General features: G+C 41.3%; 1 protein-coding gene across 1 annotated transcript; it reads right to left on the reverse strand.

The window, feature by feature from the left end:
• Positions 1–79: 79 nt before the first annotated feature.
• LOC308139562 (transcriptional regulator ATRX-like) lies at positions 80–20194 on the reverse strand. The gene is made up of 37 exons (XM_080509022.1): positions 20061–20194; positions 19334–19440; positions 19193–19248; positions 18643–18671; positions 18313–18428; positions 17989–18105; positions 16720–16829; positions 15770–15837; positions 13885–15674; positions 11698–11914; positions 11566–11588; positions 11138–11198; positions 6210–6355; positions 5875–6057; positions 5687–5789; positions 5312–5405; positions 5017–5202; positions 4768–4912; positions 4470–4579; positions 4170–4313; positions 3906–4083; positions 3683–3820; positions 3410–3585; positions 3207–3324; positions 2931–3058; positions 2771–2826; positions 2346–2389; positions 2119–2266; positions 1937–2028; positions 1733–1838; positions 1478–1655; positions 1183–1374; positions 935–1078; positions 758–826; positions 569–664; positions 293–421; positions 80–202 (listed from the first exon to the last, which is right to left on the reverse strand). Exons 1-37 carry the CDS (start codon positions 20078–20080, stop codon positions 110–112), a joined length of 5910 nt encoding a protein of 1969 aa, XP_080365148.1. The 5' UTR covers positions 20081–20194; the 3' UTR covers positions 80–109.
• Positions 20195–20412: the final 218 nt, after the last annotated feature.

The raw sequence follows: 20412 nt of genomic DNA on the forward strand, positions 1-20412 counted from the left end.
GCATAATTCAACAGCAGATGATACATTAGTGTAGAAAAAAATAAAAGTACATTCACTTCAGTGGCGATGAGTTAAGGCCCCGATAATGTGATGAAGAGCACAACGTTGCTCAGACCTGCCCGGGCCGGGTCACGGTGCTCGTGGTCGTCTGCATCGCTTGCTGCCTGCGACTGTTCAGGATGGCCTGGATGCTGAACGTGAGCTACGGAGGAAGAGGATCCAAAAGTGACGAAGCCGTTCAGGCAAACCTGCAGCGACGGCGAACGCACGCCGACGCGCGAGAACGACTTACAGTTTGCTGCTGTGCGAGAGCGTCCCGGTAAATGGCCTGGAGGTGCTTCAGCCGCTTCTCGTCGAAATGCTTCCAGGTCGCAGCTCTCGTGCTCACCTCGGCCTCGGATAAGTGAGGATACTGCTGCCGCTGTGGCAGAAATAAGAGTGAACATCTCATCTAGGTTTCATAATAGTTTGTTTTTAGCCAGAGATGACCTCTCGGTGACACTTCAGTTGAACTTAAATGTATTTTGAATGTCTATTTCTTTAAACCCGAGAGCTCAAAGTCACTCACCGCATGCACCATGTAGTCCTGTATGGTGTGAGACTTGATATTCTGCAGTTCTGTGAAGGCCGCTGACACATACTGTCTGGTTTTGTGTAGCATGCCCTACAAAGATATTCACATATATTGGATTTAAACCCGAACGTGAACCGCTGCAGGTCTATGAAAATGTTTTGCGGTCCCAATACTGATTCGTACCAGAAGCTCTTCGTTGGTCTTCGTTTGCATGCTGTCACCAGAGCTGCTCGGAACGCTGGCTGTGTTTGACTGTAAAGAAACACACAGCGATTACATAAGAGTACTCTCGGAAAACAAAACAGCCTAAAGTTTTACAAAGCTGAAATATAACAAACTAATTATGTTGGTTTTTTTTACCTCGGCTTCATACTCGGCCCACGCTGCTTTGCGTTCTGCCTCGGTGAGTTCTTCCTCTTGTTTGTGGTCCAGCAAAGATTCGTGCTCGTGGTAGGACACTATCTGGTCTTTACAGATTTGTAAGAGATCCATCAGGAGGGGATCCTGCGAGACGGACACAAAACGGTATGAACTACGACCTTTAAACTTTTTCATATTTATCCATGACACATTGAAGAGGAATCCTGACAACGACGCAGAAACACCACCTTTGGCAAAACGGAAGTGGGCCTTCTGCTTCTGCTGAAGCTCGGGTTGTCGAGGAGGTCAGGCTCAAACCGATAAAGCTCGGTCAGTTCGGAGAGAGTGAAGTGTCTCTCGATCTGCTGCTGATCGACCACCCTGGAGGACAATGACTGCTTGGTGACCTGGCGTTCATAAATCTTCTCCTCCATGGTGCCCTGGAGAGAAGAATGAGTTGTTCCATGTATTTTCATCTGTAAGAAGAATCCTGACAAGTTTAAGGTGGAGAAACACAAGGCGACTGAAGCCCACTGAGATTACCTGAGCCAGGAAGCGGTACACATACACATGTTTCAGCTGGCCGAAGCGGTACACCCGGTAAATGCTCTGTATGTCGTACGAGGGATTCCACGAGGCGTCGAAGATGACGACTCTGTTGGCCGCCACCAGGTTGATGCCGAGCGAGCCTGCTCTCGTCGAGATGAGGAACAATCGGCCGCTGCAGTGAAGACGGGTTGAATATTGTTAGAAGAGATGCAGGGGGACAGTCAGAGGGGATAGTCAAACGTCACAGACCGAGTATTGGCCTCGTTATTGAACTCCTCGGTCCACTTCTTCCTGAGCACGGCGCTGGTAGAACCGTCAAGACGGTAGTAATCCATATTTTTTATCCAGCTTCCTGCTGTTCCAAACAGAGAAGCACAAAAATATATGAATATCAAGTACCGTGAAAAAAAATTTATAAAAAAGACTAAATGGATCCCGTTAACAGAACAGTACCGTTGAATAGTGACGCTTCTCTGGCTCGGTTAAAATCTCCAAGGAAGTTTTCGATGAGGTTCAGTGAGATCAGAGACTGACTGAAGACGAGTCTAACGATGAGAAAACACATGACATTCCACGCCAATCTCAAACGCCATCAATTTGTCTGTCAAAACGTGCGTCACAGAAAAGCAACATACACTTTATCTCCGACATCTTTGGCCATTCTGAGGATCTCAAACAGAAGCACCAGCTTTCCCGAGTGCTCCAAGACCTTCCCGTCGCTCTCAGACAGAAAACTCTTGTACCATTCCTCATTAGGCGCCGTGCTGGTGGTTGCTCTCCCTCCTGAATGGAATAACACACAGAATAAACTGTAGTTGCTCATCGTCATGCTGCAGGCTGCAGCATCAGTGGCTGTCAATACCTTCGGCTGATGAGCCTTCTTTGCTTTCATTCTCTTTCAGTGCACTAAAAAGAAAAACAAAAGAAAAATGGAGTTGACGAAAAGAAATTGTACACATCTAAATCATTAATAAAACTCACAGGAGTGTGACATTATATACATGTCCTGTATTGTAAAATGGTTTAAATGGTTTGGGATAAAATGCTTAATTCATTAAATATTAACAAGAAAGGTTGACAGGGAAGTTTTAATGTTGTGTTCTTCCTGTGCAACATCTCCTCACTCTCACCAAAAGCCGTTGATTTGTACTGTGTGTGCGTATTGTTATCCTTGGCTAAAGAACTGCTCTACAAAGTTACGGTATTGTGTGAAATCATTTGAAGTACAACAAGACAATTCGATGTACAAATAAAGAGTGAGAAGAGCAGAATGGTGGTACAACTTACCTTTTCGCCAACATGGTGTCCGCATTTCTCAGGTGAACTCCTGCTTTACCTCGTTTCTTATTTTTAAAAGGTTAAAAAGATGGAAAAACATGCCTGTTAATCTATATTATATGCCAGATTATCAAGAAATAAACATGCATTTGATTCTTGGTGTTTTTACCTTGTTTTCTCTGCTGATGTGGCTCAGGTGAACGCTCCACGGATGAGTCCAAACTTGGCTGAGGACCTGAAAGTCTTTGAACAGGTTTGCTCCGGCTTTCATCTTTGTTGTGACTGCAGAGTTTAACCCTGAAGAAGAAGAGATGCCCGAACATCAAATTTAAAACGAGCTGCTGTTTCTCATGGAACAATAAAACGCCTTTGGACATATTGTAAGTTTGGGCTTGTATACGATCGATTCTTGTATCTCCACATCGTACAACAGACAAATTCTCACCAGAAATGTGGTCTAAGTAGTAGCGGTACAACTTAAACTGAAGTGGAGTCACCCTCACTGCCAGCACGTATTCGTATTTGGGAGGAAGAAACTGGGTCAACTCTGCATAATCTCTTCTCTAAAGAAGAAGAAGAAAAAAAAAAGGGGATTATATGTTGTATAGTAACAGTACAGATCCCATGCAACCAGCACTATTTCTTTACCTGCACACATCCGGCCAGCATTGCATGAAGGACATGCGCTCGCTTCTTCATGACTCGAACGTCCTTCAGAGTGGAGTCGGCACACTGGCCGTTCTGTATCGGGTTAATGAAACGGTTCCTGAATTCTTTCAGCGAGCCCAGGAGATTCCTCTTGATGAAGGTCACCATGCAGTGGTCTGAGGGCAGAAAGGTACAATAATTCTGGTTAAAAGGTCACGCATTATGTGACATAACTCGTCCAAGTATACTTTGATTGCACTGCTGAAAACGTACATTCAACCAGGTTATTTTGCAGCGGCGTGCCAGTCAGTACCACCCTCCTTTGGGTCTTGATGGCATTCATGGCTTTGGAGACATTGGATGCTTCATTGCGCAGAATGTGTCCTTCGTCACAAACCACAAAGTCTGGACCTGAAAGCACAAAGGCAGCTGTTTGAATGACTGAGAGAACGACGCGTGAAACTTCCCTTCCCGCTGACGTGTTTGACTCATATACCTGGGTCCACCAGCAATCGCTTCATTTCTTTCTTCCACTCATGACCACTGATATTGTTGGCCAGTGACAGGGTGCGGTACATCTCGTAACCCATGATCATGACTCCTCCGGCTCTTTGCCAGCTCTGCAGAGCCCTGAGGCGGTCTGGGAGAGTCTTCTTTGTAGCCAGTTCAGCAACCTGGAACATATTTGGGTGATGTGGTTATCCCTACACGAGACACCAAATCCATTCCAGAGTGTCACCCTAATCAGTTATTTTCATACCTGAACTTTTTCATCTCCCATGTTGTCTTGCCATTTCTCAAACTCACTGATCCAGTTGAGGATAGTATTCAGTGGACAAACAACCAGAGCGGTTCTGAAATGGAGGTTTGCTGACCGCAACACCGTATGGAGAAACGCCACCACCTATAAAATAGGACAACTTGAAATAGGAAGACACATCACATGCCCCCCCAAAAAAGTACAGCTCACTAAGTATACTGCAGCGTATTCCCACAGTTACGAGAACAAAAGTATGATTTGTTAAGAATTAGGATCACGTAGATGTGTGTCTATGTCCACCTGCAGTGTCTTTCCCAGGCCCATGCAGTGTGCTACGATACAGCCTGATCCAGGGGAAGAGTTGGCCGTCTTGACAGACTCGCAACAGCTGTCCCAGATAAACTGGACTCCTGTTTAAAAAATAAGATGGACATTAGAAATAAAATTACATCTCTGTTGAAGAATAACAAAGTCAAGAATGTGTTTTTTTTTTTACAGGCATTTCTTTTACAGATTTATGCATTCATACCATTGAAGGCTTAAAATGTATTATGAATTTTATTTACACTGGTACACAAAAAATAAAAGAGCAACCCACCATCCACCTGGTGTGGCTTCAGTCGCTTCACCAGGTCCGCATGCACTTGAACAAGGGGGGCCTTGGTGGCCTCGTCTTGATCCAGCACCAACTTAACTGTGATGGGGCAAACCACCTGGGACAGCTCATCGGCCTCGATACTGACCTGGAGAACAAATCAGAAGTGGTAGTCGTCGACAGAAGTCCACACGTTGAACTACGGGTAATATTCGCCGTGTTCACCACATTAAAGTGTATTTATTCCAGCACCTGTCTCCTGTCCTCCATCTGCTGCTCCCTATCTGCCAAGCGCTTGCGTCTCTCCTCCTCCTCTCGCAGAGCTTCCTGGGTTTCTGCTCGAAGGTTCACGTCGTCGATGATTTTCCGAATCTTCTTGCGTCCTTTTGGGGTGCCTTTATTGTCACTGCAGCTCTCCTTCAATTCTTCATCATCAGTCTGATCAGACACAAAACGATCCAACGTTACGAACGACAAAAGCACCAACGCTGTCTCGACTTTCCACACGTCAAGAAATAAAAGTCCAAGTCAGATAAACAAGACGTACCTTCTCACTGGAGTCTGACAACCAAATGCAGGGCACTTGTTTCTTCGACTCCTGACGAGAGGAGGCATCATTTTTCATCGAGGTTGATTTGGGCCTGAAGAAAGAATTCAGTCGACATAAATTTAATGTTGAATTGTAAGCCGTACTTGCAGAAAATACCTTTTTTTTTTGTTTCAAAAGTAAATGTTATTTTTATATCGATATCAGCAGAAAATGTCACAAATTGAAAGAGATATTTTCAGATTCAACAATCATTGGGGACACCAGATACTAAGGATTGCCTTTGCAACCAGCATTTTTAATTGAAGCAATATTTGTTCGACAAGGATTTCATGAAATCCATGAGTCAATCTCGAAAAGCAATGGCAGCAGTACCTTTCTGCTCCCTCTTCACCCGCCTCATCCTCCGAGTGGCTCAGTTCCTCCTCCATCCAATCTTCCTCCAACTCGGCAGACTTTTCCCCAAGCTCGCTATCGCCTTCACAGAAATCACAATGAGCGGTTAGAGCCAGGTAGATCTCACCGATTCCTACAGACGCATTTAATCCTGTGGAAGCACGTACAGCTCAGATGTTCCTCGCTGGCTCTTCTCTTCCTCTTCAGCTTTCCCACTTCGCTCTCCGGTACAGACTTGTCACTCGAGGCTTCCTCATCCAAGGTGAGTTTAAGGCCGAGGAGAGGGTGCCTGGCACGCCGGGTGTCGGTATCGTCGGGAGTGACGTCCGACGAGGATGAAGCAAGGTTGTCTGGAGCACAAATATCTAGTGTCGTTCTTCTCCTTTTATATGGAGGTTAAACATGGATCCCACCACCAGCAAAGCTTTGTCAAATCACCCTCGTTATTCAATGTGCTCAAAGCTGAACGTGTAACAAACAAAACAAAAAAAAACTGTCTTACCATTGTCACCTTCTTCATGAACTTTCTCTCGGTTCACCTCTGTGGCGTCCTCCGACTCCGCGTCCTGTGTTTCATCGTCCGAAGAGAGTTCGTCATCCGAGGAGTAGTTGGCTTTAATTTGGGCCAACAGTATTTTCTTAGCGATTCTTTCAAAAGTAGAAAAAAAAAAGGAAAAGGCACCTGAAGATCATTTAATGATCAGTAACAGCATCTTCAGTTCGATATTGTTACGCTTTAAGGTGCGTTGGTTAAACTGACTGCAAAGCTTTAGTGAGTGTCTTTGGGGTGAACAATTGTTGAACCGATTTAAAATGGTTCGACTCAAACCACTGAAATAAAAGTGGACACCATATATTTAAAACATTACAACAGAAGAAAAGATAAAAAGGAGACAGAGGCCTTTTAAAGAGTCAGTATTTATTACAAGAAACAATTCTTCACAGAAAAATCAGAAAGACATATGCTCCGCTGGGGGAAGCTTTCCTTTGGGGAAACAGGGAGCGACTTTCTTTCTTTTTTTTTTTTTTTTGTTTGTTTCTCCTGCAATGACTTGTGTTGCTTGAGCCATAGGTCGTCTGTTTTAACCAACTACACTTCTGAAAAACTCCACACCTTGAATTGTGACAGCTTCATTAACGAGCCTTAAAGAGTTTTGTCTTGAAAAGGCAACAAAAAAACAAGTGGGACACAAAAGCAGCAAATTACTAACGAAAACTGTACATTTTCACTCGGGGGAAAAAAATGTTACCTCAAATGTTTTGCTCCGTCAAACTACGTCAGAGCAGGCATTGAACATAAAAGCAGTCCTTTGTTTGAAAATGATTTTTAACATTGTGGATTCTGAGCAATCGATATGTACAGTTAGATAAACCCTGCCTACATCTACCCATGCAACACTGTAACAAGTCAAGATATCCAAGAGTTGACAATCGACATTTAATATGGGTCGGACTTCATTTAGTCTACTACATCCCACATTAGCCTTTCTTCATCCACAGCTCTGCTGAAGTGGTTCCACCAACATGAAATCTGATGTCTAATGAGACTTTTCTTTTCTTTCTTTTTTTAATAAAAAATATATATTACAGTATGGAAATGGCAGTCCATAGCAGCAGAAGCTTGAATCTCACTTGATATGTTTCAACTTGGACAAAAAGATGAAACAAAAGAACACAGTAACACTGAAGATATTGTCACATTGTTTTGCTGGTCCCCACATGCAGCATGAATTCAAAGAGTCTTAAACAGTCCGTTCTGAATTTCAGCCGACTCACTAAAGAGAGTAAGTGTTACATTTCTGCTGACCATTTCTTTACAGCTAAAGGGAGGGGAAAAAAAGCGAGTTGATGCACATGGAAGGCTACAAAATCCCAGATTTAAGTGACTGTTGCCTAACAGCTCTGCATTCACTGCTGTACTGTCAGAAAATCCAACCTGAAAAGAAACACGAGAAACAAACATGGATGTCATCAAAGCCGTAACGTGAATTTGGTCCCTTTCTTTGCATTTAAACAGTTGACTTACAGCCCACTCTCAACTCTCAGTCGCACAATGTCCCCCTGACCCCCACAAAAAAATTGGGAAGCACTGACCCAGACGAACTGTGTCCACATGGCTTCAGAATAAGCGGCAGCTCAGTTTGCTATTAGATGGGTTCAAGTGTCTGCAAGGTTAAGTATGATATAAAAAAAATTATTAGTTATAATGGTCAGCAGTAATGTAAATGTGTAATTTGTAATATCTGTATGTAACAGAAGATAATAATAATAATAATAAAAAAAAAAAAATCATTTAAGTCAAAAAGCTGTGAATTATTTGATCCAATCAGGACGTGGAAAGTTCTGAGCTTTGAGTAAGAATTTGAATTCTGTTACCATCAATCAGACCACCATCCTGGTGAGATCAATAATACAAATTCAATGAAACATCAATATGTTAGTGAGCCCTCAACCTCCTTCATTAATCACATGACTGTCTTGTTTGTAACGTCATTTGAAACATTATCAATAAATGGTCATGGGAAAGGATTTGTTGTCTTATGTTAAACCCCTCTATGGTCATATTGTGTTTATCAGAATTTGAATGACTTTATTAATCCCTGGGAAAAACTCTTATAATAGTCAGATGTTTTAGAAAGTCCATTAATTAAATGCAACTCATTGCATGCAGTGAAAATATAGTCAGTTTTATAACTTTTGTTTTTGCAAAACTATGTTCAATAACTGCAAAAAAGTTTATGTAAGGACTTAATAATAGTTATAGTGTTATGGTATAGTATATGTCAGAAACAGGATTTAAGGTATAAAATGTGCGATTTTTAGCTGCTTCTTTGTTGTATTAAGGTGTTTGATCAACTGTACTGTACTGTATTGTACTGACAGAATAACTCGAAGCTGCTGCAGTGGCTCCCAGCTGCCCATCCTCAAATTGCCACTGAAAACTCGCCGATTTCCAATTCGCCCATTAGAGTAAATCCGAATGCTGTTGGACGGGACACACCCACTCACCAACGCACAAACGCAGGAGCCTTCCATGTCAAAGGTTTGCCATGAAAACTGACAAATTTTGGATTCCAGATATTTAATTCGATGCCCATGGGGAAGTTACTTTTGCGCATTTAACCTTACATTCACGGTTAATTCTCAACCAAGCGTTCGGGAAACTGCTGGAGGGGTTATAGGCCCTGCTTTGGAACCTACAGTTGTAACTTAGCAGCAGCGCGACTCAAGCTGCAAACTCACCAACCGAAACCACGAGGCCATCACTGGATTTAAGAGACGTGAAAATGTACTTTTCACATCGTCAGAGGAGGCGGAGCCAGGATCCACCCCACGCTACTGGTGACCCCAGTGTGCATCCTGGACCCCAGGTTAGGGACCACTGGTCTACTATACATAAGAAATATCATAGCAGCTGCTATACTTCATACAGCACAGTAAATATTATTATGCGGCGTGATGGGCTCTCAAAATGATCACAAAACGACGACAGTCAACCTGGTGAAATATGTATGCATACTATGACTTCACAAAATTGTTTGATTGATGCAGTTGTAGCACAAATACAATCAATTAAAATACACAAAAACAAATACGCTAGTTCTGTTGCAGCATGGGAGCGGAAAGAAATGTAAAATCAAAATAGATTTATATTGATATACACTACCAGTCAACGGTTTTGACACACCTTCTCATTCTGTGTTTACGTTGTAGATTCTCACTGAACTCAGCAAAACGATGAATGAACACATATGGAATTATGTAGTCAACAATTTTTTTTTTAAATAACCTAAAACATGCTTTATATTTTAGATTATTCTAAATAGCTAGCCTTCACTTTGATTAGTGCTTTGCACAGTCCCTGCCATTAACTCTTTTTGTTGTTTACTACTTAATTCCATATGCGTTTCGCCACCCTCAGTGAGAATCTACAATGTAAAGAGTCGTGAAAATATAGAAAAAACACAGCATGAGACAGTGTGTCCAAACTTTTGACTGACAATGTAGATTACTTAAATACAAGAAAACTGATTATAGAAAAATATAAATGTATCTGCAAAGGTAGTTTTGAAAACACTATCTGGTTCCACATTTGAAATCTCTACTTTTGGCTCTTGCCATCAGTGAGGTCATTTCAATGGGTGAGATGCATGATGTTCACTAGCAGACTTGATGCCACATGTGGCTTTCAAGTGAACTTGGTTTGCATGAATAAAACAAGATGACAAATGAGGCTAAATGAGCAATATGTCATAATAAAGTCTAGCGACTGTAGGTCCTGGGTTATCTTAACTTAAAGTTGCAGATTCGCACATTTTCAGCCTCAGCATTTTAAAAGTTTTTCCTTGTGGGAAGTTCCAGACCTTGAATTTTTGCAATACCACATGTTTGTCGGCCTCACTTTTCATTTAAATCATGTTCACTACACCTGACGAATTATCAAATGTATTTTTTGACATGAACTGCTAAAAAAAAAAGAGCATACAATTTAGCCTAAAAGAAATTCAAAATAACCAACAACAAAAAAAAAGTGTAAAGTTCCTTTCTACAGCAGTGTTTATCATAATGGATATTTCAGTCCAAATCCAATTCTCTGCTACCTCTTTATATATCGGGAGGAAGTTGTAACAACACAACTGATGAAACAAAATAGCAGAAAATCAAGTAATGTGAAACATAAATGTATGTGCATGCTTTACATATTTGCAAGCATATCCATGAGGGGAACACACGAATATAGCTTAGCAATAAATGATGATTTTGTATAATTGCATACACATTTTTTTTACTTAACCCTTGATAAGCAAATGTGTGCATAAATCCACCTGGCAGGTTTCAAGTTTTTCACTTCACCTGTATATAACCCTGTTAGTCTTGCGCAGTGTTGAACCACATATGGTTGTGCATTCAGTAAAACAACAAAAAATTATACACTGTTGTAGTGCAACATTTTGTATATATGCGTCCATCATTGAAAGCGAACCTGTCCTGTAAGGACAGGTCGACTCTTAAGGCAAAATATGTGAGACATTGTCCATATTAATTGACACTGTACTGGCATCTCTTTATGGTTGCAGTGAGTGCACTGCAGTGTTTTCTATTTTCTACACAACAAATAGAATATGAGTCGTAAATATAATAGTCTCTCAAAATTCATCTTTTGAATTTACATATAAACCACAACTCTAAATAAAACAGGCAAGCCGATCTTGTTGCTCATCATACGTAAAGCTTGCCTCAGCATTCTGGATTCCGAGAGCGAATCCCTACAAACTATATTTAATAGCGGCGGCTCGACTGCAGCTGCGTTTAGGTCTCGTCTGAATGAACCGCAGCGGAGTGTGTCTGGAGTCAGGATTTGTGTTTGCAGCCTTTCGTCCACACTGAGGGTGTTTCACTAATTGTACACCCAGGCTTTTGGAACCATACCTATTTTCTGGATCATCATCATCTTCTGCTGCCCAGGAGGGCCCAGTTTGCTCTTCCTCTCCTACACACACACACACACACACGCACACGCGCACACACACACACACACACACACACACACACACACACACACACACACACACACACACACACGCACAATAAAAATAGTTTTAATAGAAAAATACACATTAACATCACTCAATGAAAACACAAACGTATGAAATATCCCGGACACATTCATTGGCACCCTTCAATATTTGGCAACCATGCTTTTCAAAGAGAGGCTACATGGAGGGCTACTTCTTACAAATGTCACTGCTTTGGTACTAGTTTTTTTTTTTTTTTTTCAAACTCATCCTACATGTTTCTCAAAAATCTCTGTGGGCTGCAAGTTGCCCATTGGCCCCAAATCAACACGATGGATTTGCCTTCATGGGCTTCAATTGTTGATCTATGAACACGTGTGCATTGGATTCCGACAGAGCTTCACCCCTGGTTTCATATGAGCACCAAGCATTGCAAACACTTATGTTAGAAAGTATTTGTTGTGTTAATCTTGCCTTTTTGGACATTTTTCTTGCTGTGCTGTCGTCCTTCCCTTTCGCTGAAAGAACCCTACTTCGTTTAGTCTGCGGCGTATGGTGCGGGCTGATGTCACCACTCCACATTTCTCCAGCGCAGTCTGAATCTCTTTAGATGTCTGGTGCGGTGCCTTTTCCACAATCTCCACCAACAAACGCAGATATTTCCCTTTGAGTTTCTTCTGATCTTCAAGTCCTGAAAGGATCTCAACAGTTTTCTAACTGTGACAATCAAGACTTCTTAAAACAAGAACTTCAATGCTGTGACTGCACAGTAACCTTTGGAAGTATCATGTTTTTTCTGATTATACCATTTCGGTTCAAAAAGCCCTTTTACCTTTTGGGATTAAAGTAGAAAGTGAAACCAATCAGCTCTGGTTACTTCAGATCACATGAACAACAATCAAAGACAATATGTGCCATTTCATTCAAATGTTCCATGGGTGCCAATGAATAGTTCCAGGATACTCTCAGAGCTATTACAAATACCCCAAAGTCTTAATTTCTTTCTTTTAAATGGTGCCACATTTGTAAGAAATGCAGAGTACGTGCATTTAAGTGAAAAAAACCTGTCAAACCATCTATACTGATAATTAACGGGGTCATATTATTCAGCTTTTCAACACTTTCGCATGAGTCTCTGGTAAAAAAAAAAACCCTTGTATTCAAAGTTTATTGCCCAAAATCCAGCTTTACCTTGATTTTCACCCATTTGAATATTGGATAATATAAGCTGCATTTAGAATCTGCTCTGTCTGTGTGAGCTGGACTGGCTTCGGCCACACATCATCATCTTGGGAGGAGGGGGAAGTATTTCCTCTTGTGGTGCCATATGCCAGATCAGAGCTGCCCAATTGTGGGAGGGTCAAAGGGAGGACCTACCTTGATCGCAGATTGGCTAAACCACTGATGGCTCTATGAAGGGTTTGATTTCTGAGTAGCTCATTGGAATGACCAGGGAGCGATGACATACTTTCTTCACTTCTGGGGCGTCATTCCCAGGTTTGCGGATGTATATTACTATTGGAAAACCAATACAAAGTGATGCATAATATGACCCCTTTAAAGAGGAATTGCTATTTATTCTTGTTTGGAGCTTCTGTTACCCCCCAGGTAGCCTAAGCCAGGTTTACAGGGTGAACAACATAAAATGATAAAGCCTCTTCGATGAGGCAGCTTGACAGCATATCCACCACTGTAAAAAAAAAAAAAACCCACCTATTTATTGGAGGGAATCTCAACGAAACATCAGTCAGGGCATTACAAACATTACAGTTGGGAAGCAAACTCTAATCTCCATGATGACGCCTGCCCACACAGAGAATTGAAGTAACCAGCCAGCAATCCTGAACTCATCCCTGTTAAAAAGCTTGTGAGATCAGCTTGGGCACATTGTCCGTGCCAGAGTGATCAACACAACCACATTGTGTGACTTGCAATGAACGGTGGTTGAAGAAAGCGGTGCCATCCCACAGCAGAGTGTGAGCAGGCTGATGACCGCCATGAGAACAAGCCCGGCTGTTGTGGTTCTTCCATACACTACCGAGGACTCAGTTTGACACATGAATGACTTGTTGAGTTTCCAATAGGTCTCATTTATTCAGACTTTCTTCAGTCCACGTTAAACAAGGGTCAACATCAAAGCAAAGCTTCGACAAATTCTTCAAGGGTGCAAAATTGCACGTTTTCTACAAATGTGGCACAATTTAATGAGGAAATTATCAGACTTTCTAAAGGTGTAACATTTATTGGAAAGAAGCATTTTCACAACATAGAAATAATCTACCAAACACAAATTTCGTCTTCTGTATTGGTCCAATTACAAGATGCGCCCCCTCCTCCTTTTAAGAGGCTCAAATTTGGGGAAAAAATGTTTGCAGACCAAATATTGTTTATTGACATTTTAAAAACAGGATGAAGAAGAGCAGATAGCTCTTTCTCCTTGGACCACAAATATAAGATGAGCTAATTCCCCCCCCCTACAACTATTACCCAGAAAAAAACGTTGTCTTATATTCAAACCAATACAGGACTTAGTAGTTTAGTTGATGGAAAAACACAGTTCTTAGCTTTCATACCTGAGGGGGATTCTTGGACAAAGTACAGAACAACAATTCACTAGAGAACTCAAAGATGTAATTTTGTGATGATGAATGTAAAACTCACCGGACGATTGGTGAAATGCTGCTCCTCCGAGTAAGGACAAATCTGTAATTGGCTTCATCTTCTGATCACTCGCATTACTCCCAGAATCATCACCATCATGTTCATCTTCACTTGACGAAGATGACGACTGAATAACCTCAGGACACGATTTAGCCTTAGATTTTCCAGCCTGCATCCTCGTCTGCCTCCTGACCCCATCATTCTCTTCGGTCTGGACGAGGTGTGGCTTCCCCGCCGATCTCAGCGTATTCAAGTGTTTTCTTTTCTTCTCCGAGTGCTGATTGTCACTCGATGAATCTGACCCATGGTCCAACATCTTTCGTTTCCTACGCATGTTCTCTGGCGAGATCGGGCTGTTCTTGGTGAGCCAAAAGAGACATTTCTTGGCCACCTTAGTTGTGGATGCTTTGCTGCCACCGTCACCATCGTCGTCGTCGTCGTCCTCCTCATCGTCATCGTCCTCATCGTCGTCGTCATCATCGCTCTGAGCTTCATCTGAGCTTTGTGCCATGGCAGCTCTCTCAAGCAGAGCAACAGGCACTTCATCCGAGTCCGAGTCGTCCCTCGCCCTGTTTGGACTTTGTTCTTCACTGGTTTGAGGCGCCACCGTGTTTGGGTTCTCCTCAGGATCCGAGTCACTGTCACTCTCTCCCGCTGAAAGAGATGTTTTGGTCTTAACGTCACTTGGTCTACGCAAAGGAGTCGTCTTCACACGGGGAGATCGTCGATTGCCTTGCTCCTCCTCTGGATAAAGTGACATAGTTGGGTTGTCATTAGTTATTTGGTCATCAACTGGAGTGCACAGATCCTCTGTTACTTCATCTTGTGATACAGGTTCTTCTTTTGACTGATCACTCTTGAGACCGTCATTCTCTGCCTTTGAGGGAAATGATGGCCCCTGCTCCATGGCTACCGGTGTAAGCTGTACTACTAGTGTTTTCGTCATGTCAACACCACCTTCAGGAGGCTTCAGTTCAATCTTCCGCGCCAACTTACTGGCTTCATGCAAATCTGAATCCGTGGCTTTACCAGGGCAGTTATGTGAACTCCTTCCAGCAATGAAGCCCTTGGAGTCAGAATCATTATCTTCTAAATGTTCAGCTGCCAATTTCTGCAAGTGACTCAGGCACCTCTCATCCGACACATCCAGCTCCGTGTCAGCTTCTGTTTCCAGCGGGTCACAATCATCACTAAGCAACTTCTCCCAATTGCTCAACACATCCAAGTCACTGAATTCTTCCTTAAGGCTGTCCTCGAGTGCTGAAATAGATTTCCGCAAGCCTTTAAATACCGCCAAGAATGAGGTCAGATACAGTTTACGAACACCTGGCGTTTGCTTTTTTGTGGTCACAGTGTGAACGAAATTTACAAATTCTTGGTTTAAGGCATTCATTGAGTCCACTAAATGTTTGGCCTGTTTGGTAATGTCCTTGGAAACCTGCAATGTATTGTAGTTGAACACCACATTGCCATCCATGCCAGTGTGATCCCATTTGTCCAAGCAAATGTTGTGTGGGGAGTGAGGCAACATGTGGTAAAGTTCAGATTTTCCTTGATCTACTCGATTCCTCCTGCGGTGATGATGCAAAAGACGCTCAATGTTCTCAAGGACATTGTCGCAGGCCATCACCAAGTCGCAGAGGGGTTCTGGACTGCACACATAGCAGTACCACTTGCTCTCCAAAATGCCAGAAAGCTCCTTCCTTCCCAAGTTTCTGAGAATGCACTTTTTGCAGAAAGCATTACTACAGTAGTCGCAACAGATTAAGTTGCCTCCTTCAGCACACCACCTGCATGAGAAAAAACAAATAAATGAGACCATCTTAATAAAGACTGAAAACAATACTCAGGTTTGAGCTGTAATGTGAAATGCAATAGCGCTCACCTGCACTGCTCATCCATGCCATCAGAGTCCTTACTGATGTCATCACTGAGGTAATACTTGTAGCAAGACTGAAAAAAAGCAATAAAATTATGAAGTACTTGACACATTTTATTAACAGAACAAAGCTATTACCTCACTACACAATTCATCCGAAACTCACATATGAATCGCAATATCTTTATATTTTAAATATTTTTTTCGTCTGACATTTTTAAATACAGTGTACATTTTAAGCATTCCTTAAAGCAATCATGTTTAAATAATATATGCCAAAATAAGTTGAATGAGCTGTTAGTCAATGTAAAGACCAAAAAGAAGGGGAAGCTCATTGATATTGACACTTCTTAATCACCAAGCCGGAGATATTCTGCAGATCACATCTACACAGCAAAACAAGAAACTTTCTTTGGATGTTTGAATTATGGCCTATAACCACTGCCTGTCGGTGTCATTTGGGAACACAAGACAAACCCGTTGTTACTATAGCAAAAATAATCTAAATGATGAATACATTCAGGTGAATATTTGTATTATTTACATGTATATGCTCCTATAATTGCAAAGTAACTTAAGTACATACTAATTCCAATTTGCAGTGCTATTCCTCTGCACATTATTGGAATTTCTTAAGTTTATAGAAGATAGAAAAAAAATTATCTCCATTTACCAGCACACTGGTAATGTGAGGAATAAACACAGATGAAAAAGTACTAAACTTTTTAATAGTTTTTTATAGTCCTAAAGTAGTTTGCATTTTACTTCCAAGTTCGTTCATCCATCCATCCATAGAAATAAAATGAAGGAAAACACCAACCCAAAACGCTAAGCAACCATTACCTTGTCAACAAATTAGCTCCTTCTCAACAAGTAATTGGAGCTCCTTAAAAGCTGGTTGAATGGTTGAATACTAAATGTACTGCCATAGATCACATATCAATAGGTAGACTCACCTTGCAAATGAGGACTTTCAGAACTGGATGCCGATGGATTGAATCTCTTTGGAAGTGGTTGACTTGTCGACCACAAGCAGTGCAACTCACAATTCCCACATGTTCAACTCCTGGAAAACAAAAGCTTCAATTATGAGCAACACATTTATCATAGCGATTGTTTGACAGATTGCTCACCTCACACAGCCACTTGTTAAAGTTACTCTACCAGAAACCCATCTTGAAAATATACTTTCCATAAAAGGTATCACCTCTTCACAGAGAATAACCCAATGCACGAAAGCAAGACTATTAACACTCACTCCCACAAATTTACAAAACCGCTGTTGCCTAAATCAACCACAACAAAGTTGATGTATACAAACAAACCAGAATTTGTAGCCATCAATCTGTGTCTATGTTTCACTCATCTTCAAAAACCTGCCACATGGGTTCATGCGAGAAAGAAAAAAAAAAAAAAAATCACATTTGCCCGATTCAGCCCGATAAAAAGCCAGACTTTGTCTGTATTCAAGCCACCAGAATAGACTTAAATGTTGTGAAACTGATCGTTAATCATTTTTTCCAGTGTGAATCAAGATCGAGTGAACAAATGGATTTGTGACACGATGCTTCGGGAATCTTCGGGAGTTTCTGTGATCGGAAGATGTCAACAAACCCGAGGATGTTACGTATTTAAATACTGGAAATACATGGTTTTATGAGTGCAATGACGAATTTCCTTCAGAAAGGTGTTGACAACGTATTAGAGGTGTACATCAACAACTAAATATTTCATTATTCCCCTGTGGATTCTGGCAGAGTAACTTTAAGATAGAAATGCTTGATGCATGCTATGCAAAACTGAAGACAGGAACTCAAAATTTGAGTAATAACGAGCTCTGACAGAACTCTTAGCAAGTTGGATACAAAATAGAATCATGCAACGAAGAGATTTTTCGGCTTGTTTTGATCACCCGAGTAGTTTTCCAGTCAACCAACCGATGGATAGAAACACAGACAAATGTTTAATTGGTTGTTTGGAAACTCAGAAAATTATAAAATGAAAATCAATTCGGGGTTTGCAAGTATGACTGCTGAAGGCTGAATAAAGCTGACATCTGTTGATCGTAGCATCTGTGGTGCTGAGATCAAATCATATCACAGGAGATCAACATCTGTTGCCATGGAGACGCCAAGATCGACGCAATTTTATGGATGCAAACTGCCATTAAACCCAGAAGAAGAAGATGATTTTTGGATCATTGTGTGAATGCTGCCGAAACTGACCTCTTCGTCTCCTTGACAACTCATTCCGCAGCGAGTTTGATTTCCGACTTCGAAATTCTGGACCTCTGAAATCGTCTCTTCCATTGTCAACTGGTTCAGGCCTTACCAGCACAGTACCTGTGTTAAAGACGGCATCACGTTAAAAGAAATGCTGTGGACAAACCATCGTAGACATTGCAGAAAGGACACTTTGCCTGTGATATCGCCACAAACTTTCAGCAGGTATATATTCTTAAACAGCTCAATGTGGCAGAAAGACTTACAACAAGCTCAAGAACCAATTGCATTTGTATCAAAGTACCAGTGCAGAAATTTCAGACCTACCTTTAGGCAGTCTTACAACATTCCCATTTGTCGTGATTGGTAAATCCACATCCTCGCTTGCATTTGAGTCACCAGATTCATCCAGTCCAGAGTGCTTTATGACAACTGATGGTTTTCTGTGACATAAGCAAGAGATTAGCTACATCTTTAACTGTCTCCTGGGACCGTGAAAACACAGGACAAAGTACTCAAAAGTTTTGCATTATATTTGAATTACACTGCAGTCATCCTATTTCAACAATTTTCAACTTCTTGAATGTCAAACTTGCACTATTTCATGCTTTTAAAATGTTAAATATAATATCAATATTGAAAAAAAGGAGAATTTACCTTCTTGAAAATCTGGGGGCCAAACCTCCCTGCAAAACAAGAAAGTGTTGTCTTTAGACAGTTTTTACTGGTGGTCATTGTTTGATTTGGGCTCAGACTGTTTTAGTAACTACTTAAAAGCAGATACTCATGTTGATTATTCATATTCATATCTGACAGAGGACAAGGGAGCAAAATGAATGGCAATAGAGTAGAGCTGAATGTTGTTAAATTAATGTAGCAGGAAACGAAAAGAGTTTGAGAAATCAATGTTGAATACTTGTGTGTCATCAAGATTTCAGGTTTAAAAAGCCATTTGTTTGTAAATCTACCATCCACTATCATTGTGCTTAAAAGTCTTCTGTAAAATGTATCCACTTACTTGTAACTGCATAAGTTCTTAATTTCAACTTGTTTTAGTAATTCTTCAATAATCATAGCAAATCTGGTGGACATTTCTGAAATTAGACCAGGCTTTGAGCTTTAGCCTGTGGTGATAGCAGGACATACAAGAAGCACTTAGATGGATCATCCCTCTGAAATACTGATGTGTTTACATATGTTCAGATACCTCTGCCGCAGTGTGATCCATCACGTCACCCAGAGAACAGCTCGTGTTTGGCAGACCTGTGAATGGAAAATTACATAAAAACATTTGTTAGGATTTGGGGGAAAAAAATGTCAATGATTCATGACTAATCAACCACAGTACCATCATTATCCTCAGAGGTTGTAGCGCCATTGCTTTCTTCAACACCGGATTGAGCCAAGTACTCATAAAGCTTGTTCACCAGAACATTTAACTTGCTTGGAGCCGGGCTGCATGTGAAAAAAAACAACACAAGGTGTAAGCAGAATTAAGTTAGTAAAGAAAGATGGCATGAGGACACAGTAAATGGTACCAGGCAAGGCTAGACTGGCTTCATTACAGTACCAGAATTGGAGGTATTACGTAGACAATATAATGCCTAGTATCAGATTGTACTACAGGAAACACAAATGCCAGTGGCAATGTAATTCGGTATTTTATGAGAATAACTATAGATGTAAAATTAATGCAAGCATTTTTTTTTATTAGACAATAACAGTGGTACAACAGAAAGTAACGCAGATACAATGTACCTGGCAGTGTAACGAAAAATATTAGGGAAAATACAAGTTACTATTAAGTTATGTAACGAGTAACGTACGCTACTATTTTGGCTACTGTACACCAGCAACGTCATAAAGCCAATTTAGCATTTTACGCCCCATAGCTTCTTGGAAATACGATATAACCATTGCGTGATGGCGTGAGTGAGCTTAAATACCAGCTTTAAGCACCACCTTTGTGTCTCACAAGTTAGCTTAGCTGTTAGCTGATATAGCTTAATAGCTGCTAGGCTAGTTTGTCTGTAACTGTTAAAAAGAAAGAAAACATTTGGACGACCAGACTTTACCTCAACGTCGCTGCAGACATATCGCGAAATACGCGAGGTCCAAATAACTGAGGTCGTTCTTGCGTCCTACGGTCTCATCTTAGCGCAAATTTCGTAAAAACGACGGAAAAAATGGCGCTTAAAATGCTACAGATGCTAAAGTCAAAAACACAACGCGCTTCATACAGAGGTGAGCCGTGGTGCTGTGGCGCCTCCTGCTGCCCTGGAGGACACGGGGGACACGAGGACACGGACACGGACACACACACACGCACACACACACACGAACACAAACACACCCACACACAATTTCTCTATTTCTTTCCAACTATTTGGAAATTACTTTTTGGTTTAGGAGTAACGGAAGCTTGCA

Source organism: Blennius ocellaris (genome assembly GCF_963422515.1).
Source record: "Blennius ocellaris genome assembly, chromosome: 14".
Lineage (NCBI taxonomy): Eukaryota > Metazoa > Chordata > Actinopteri > Blenniiformes > Blenniidae > Blennius > Blennius ocellaris.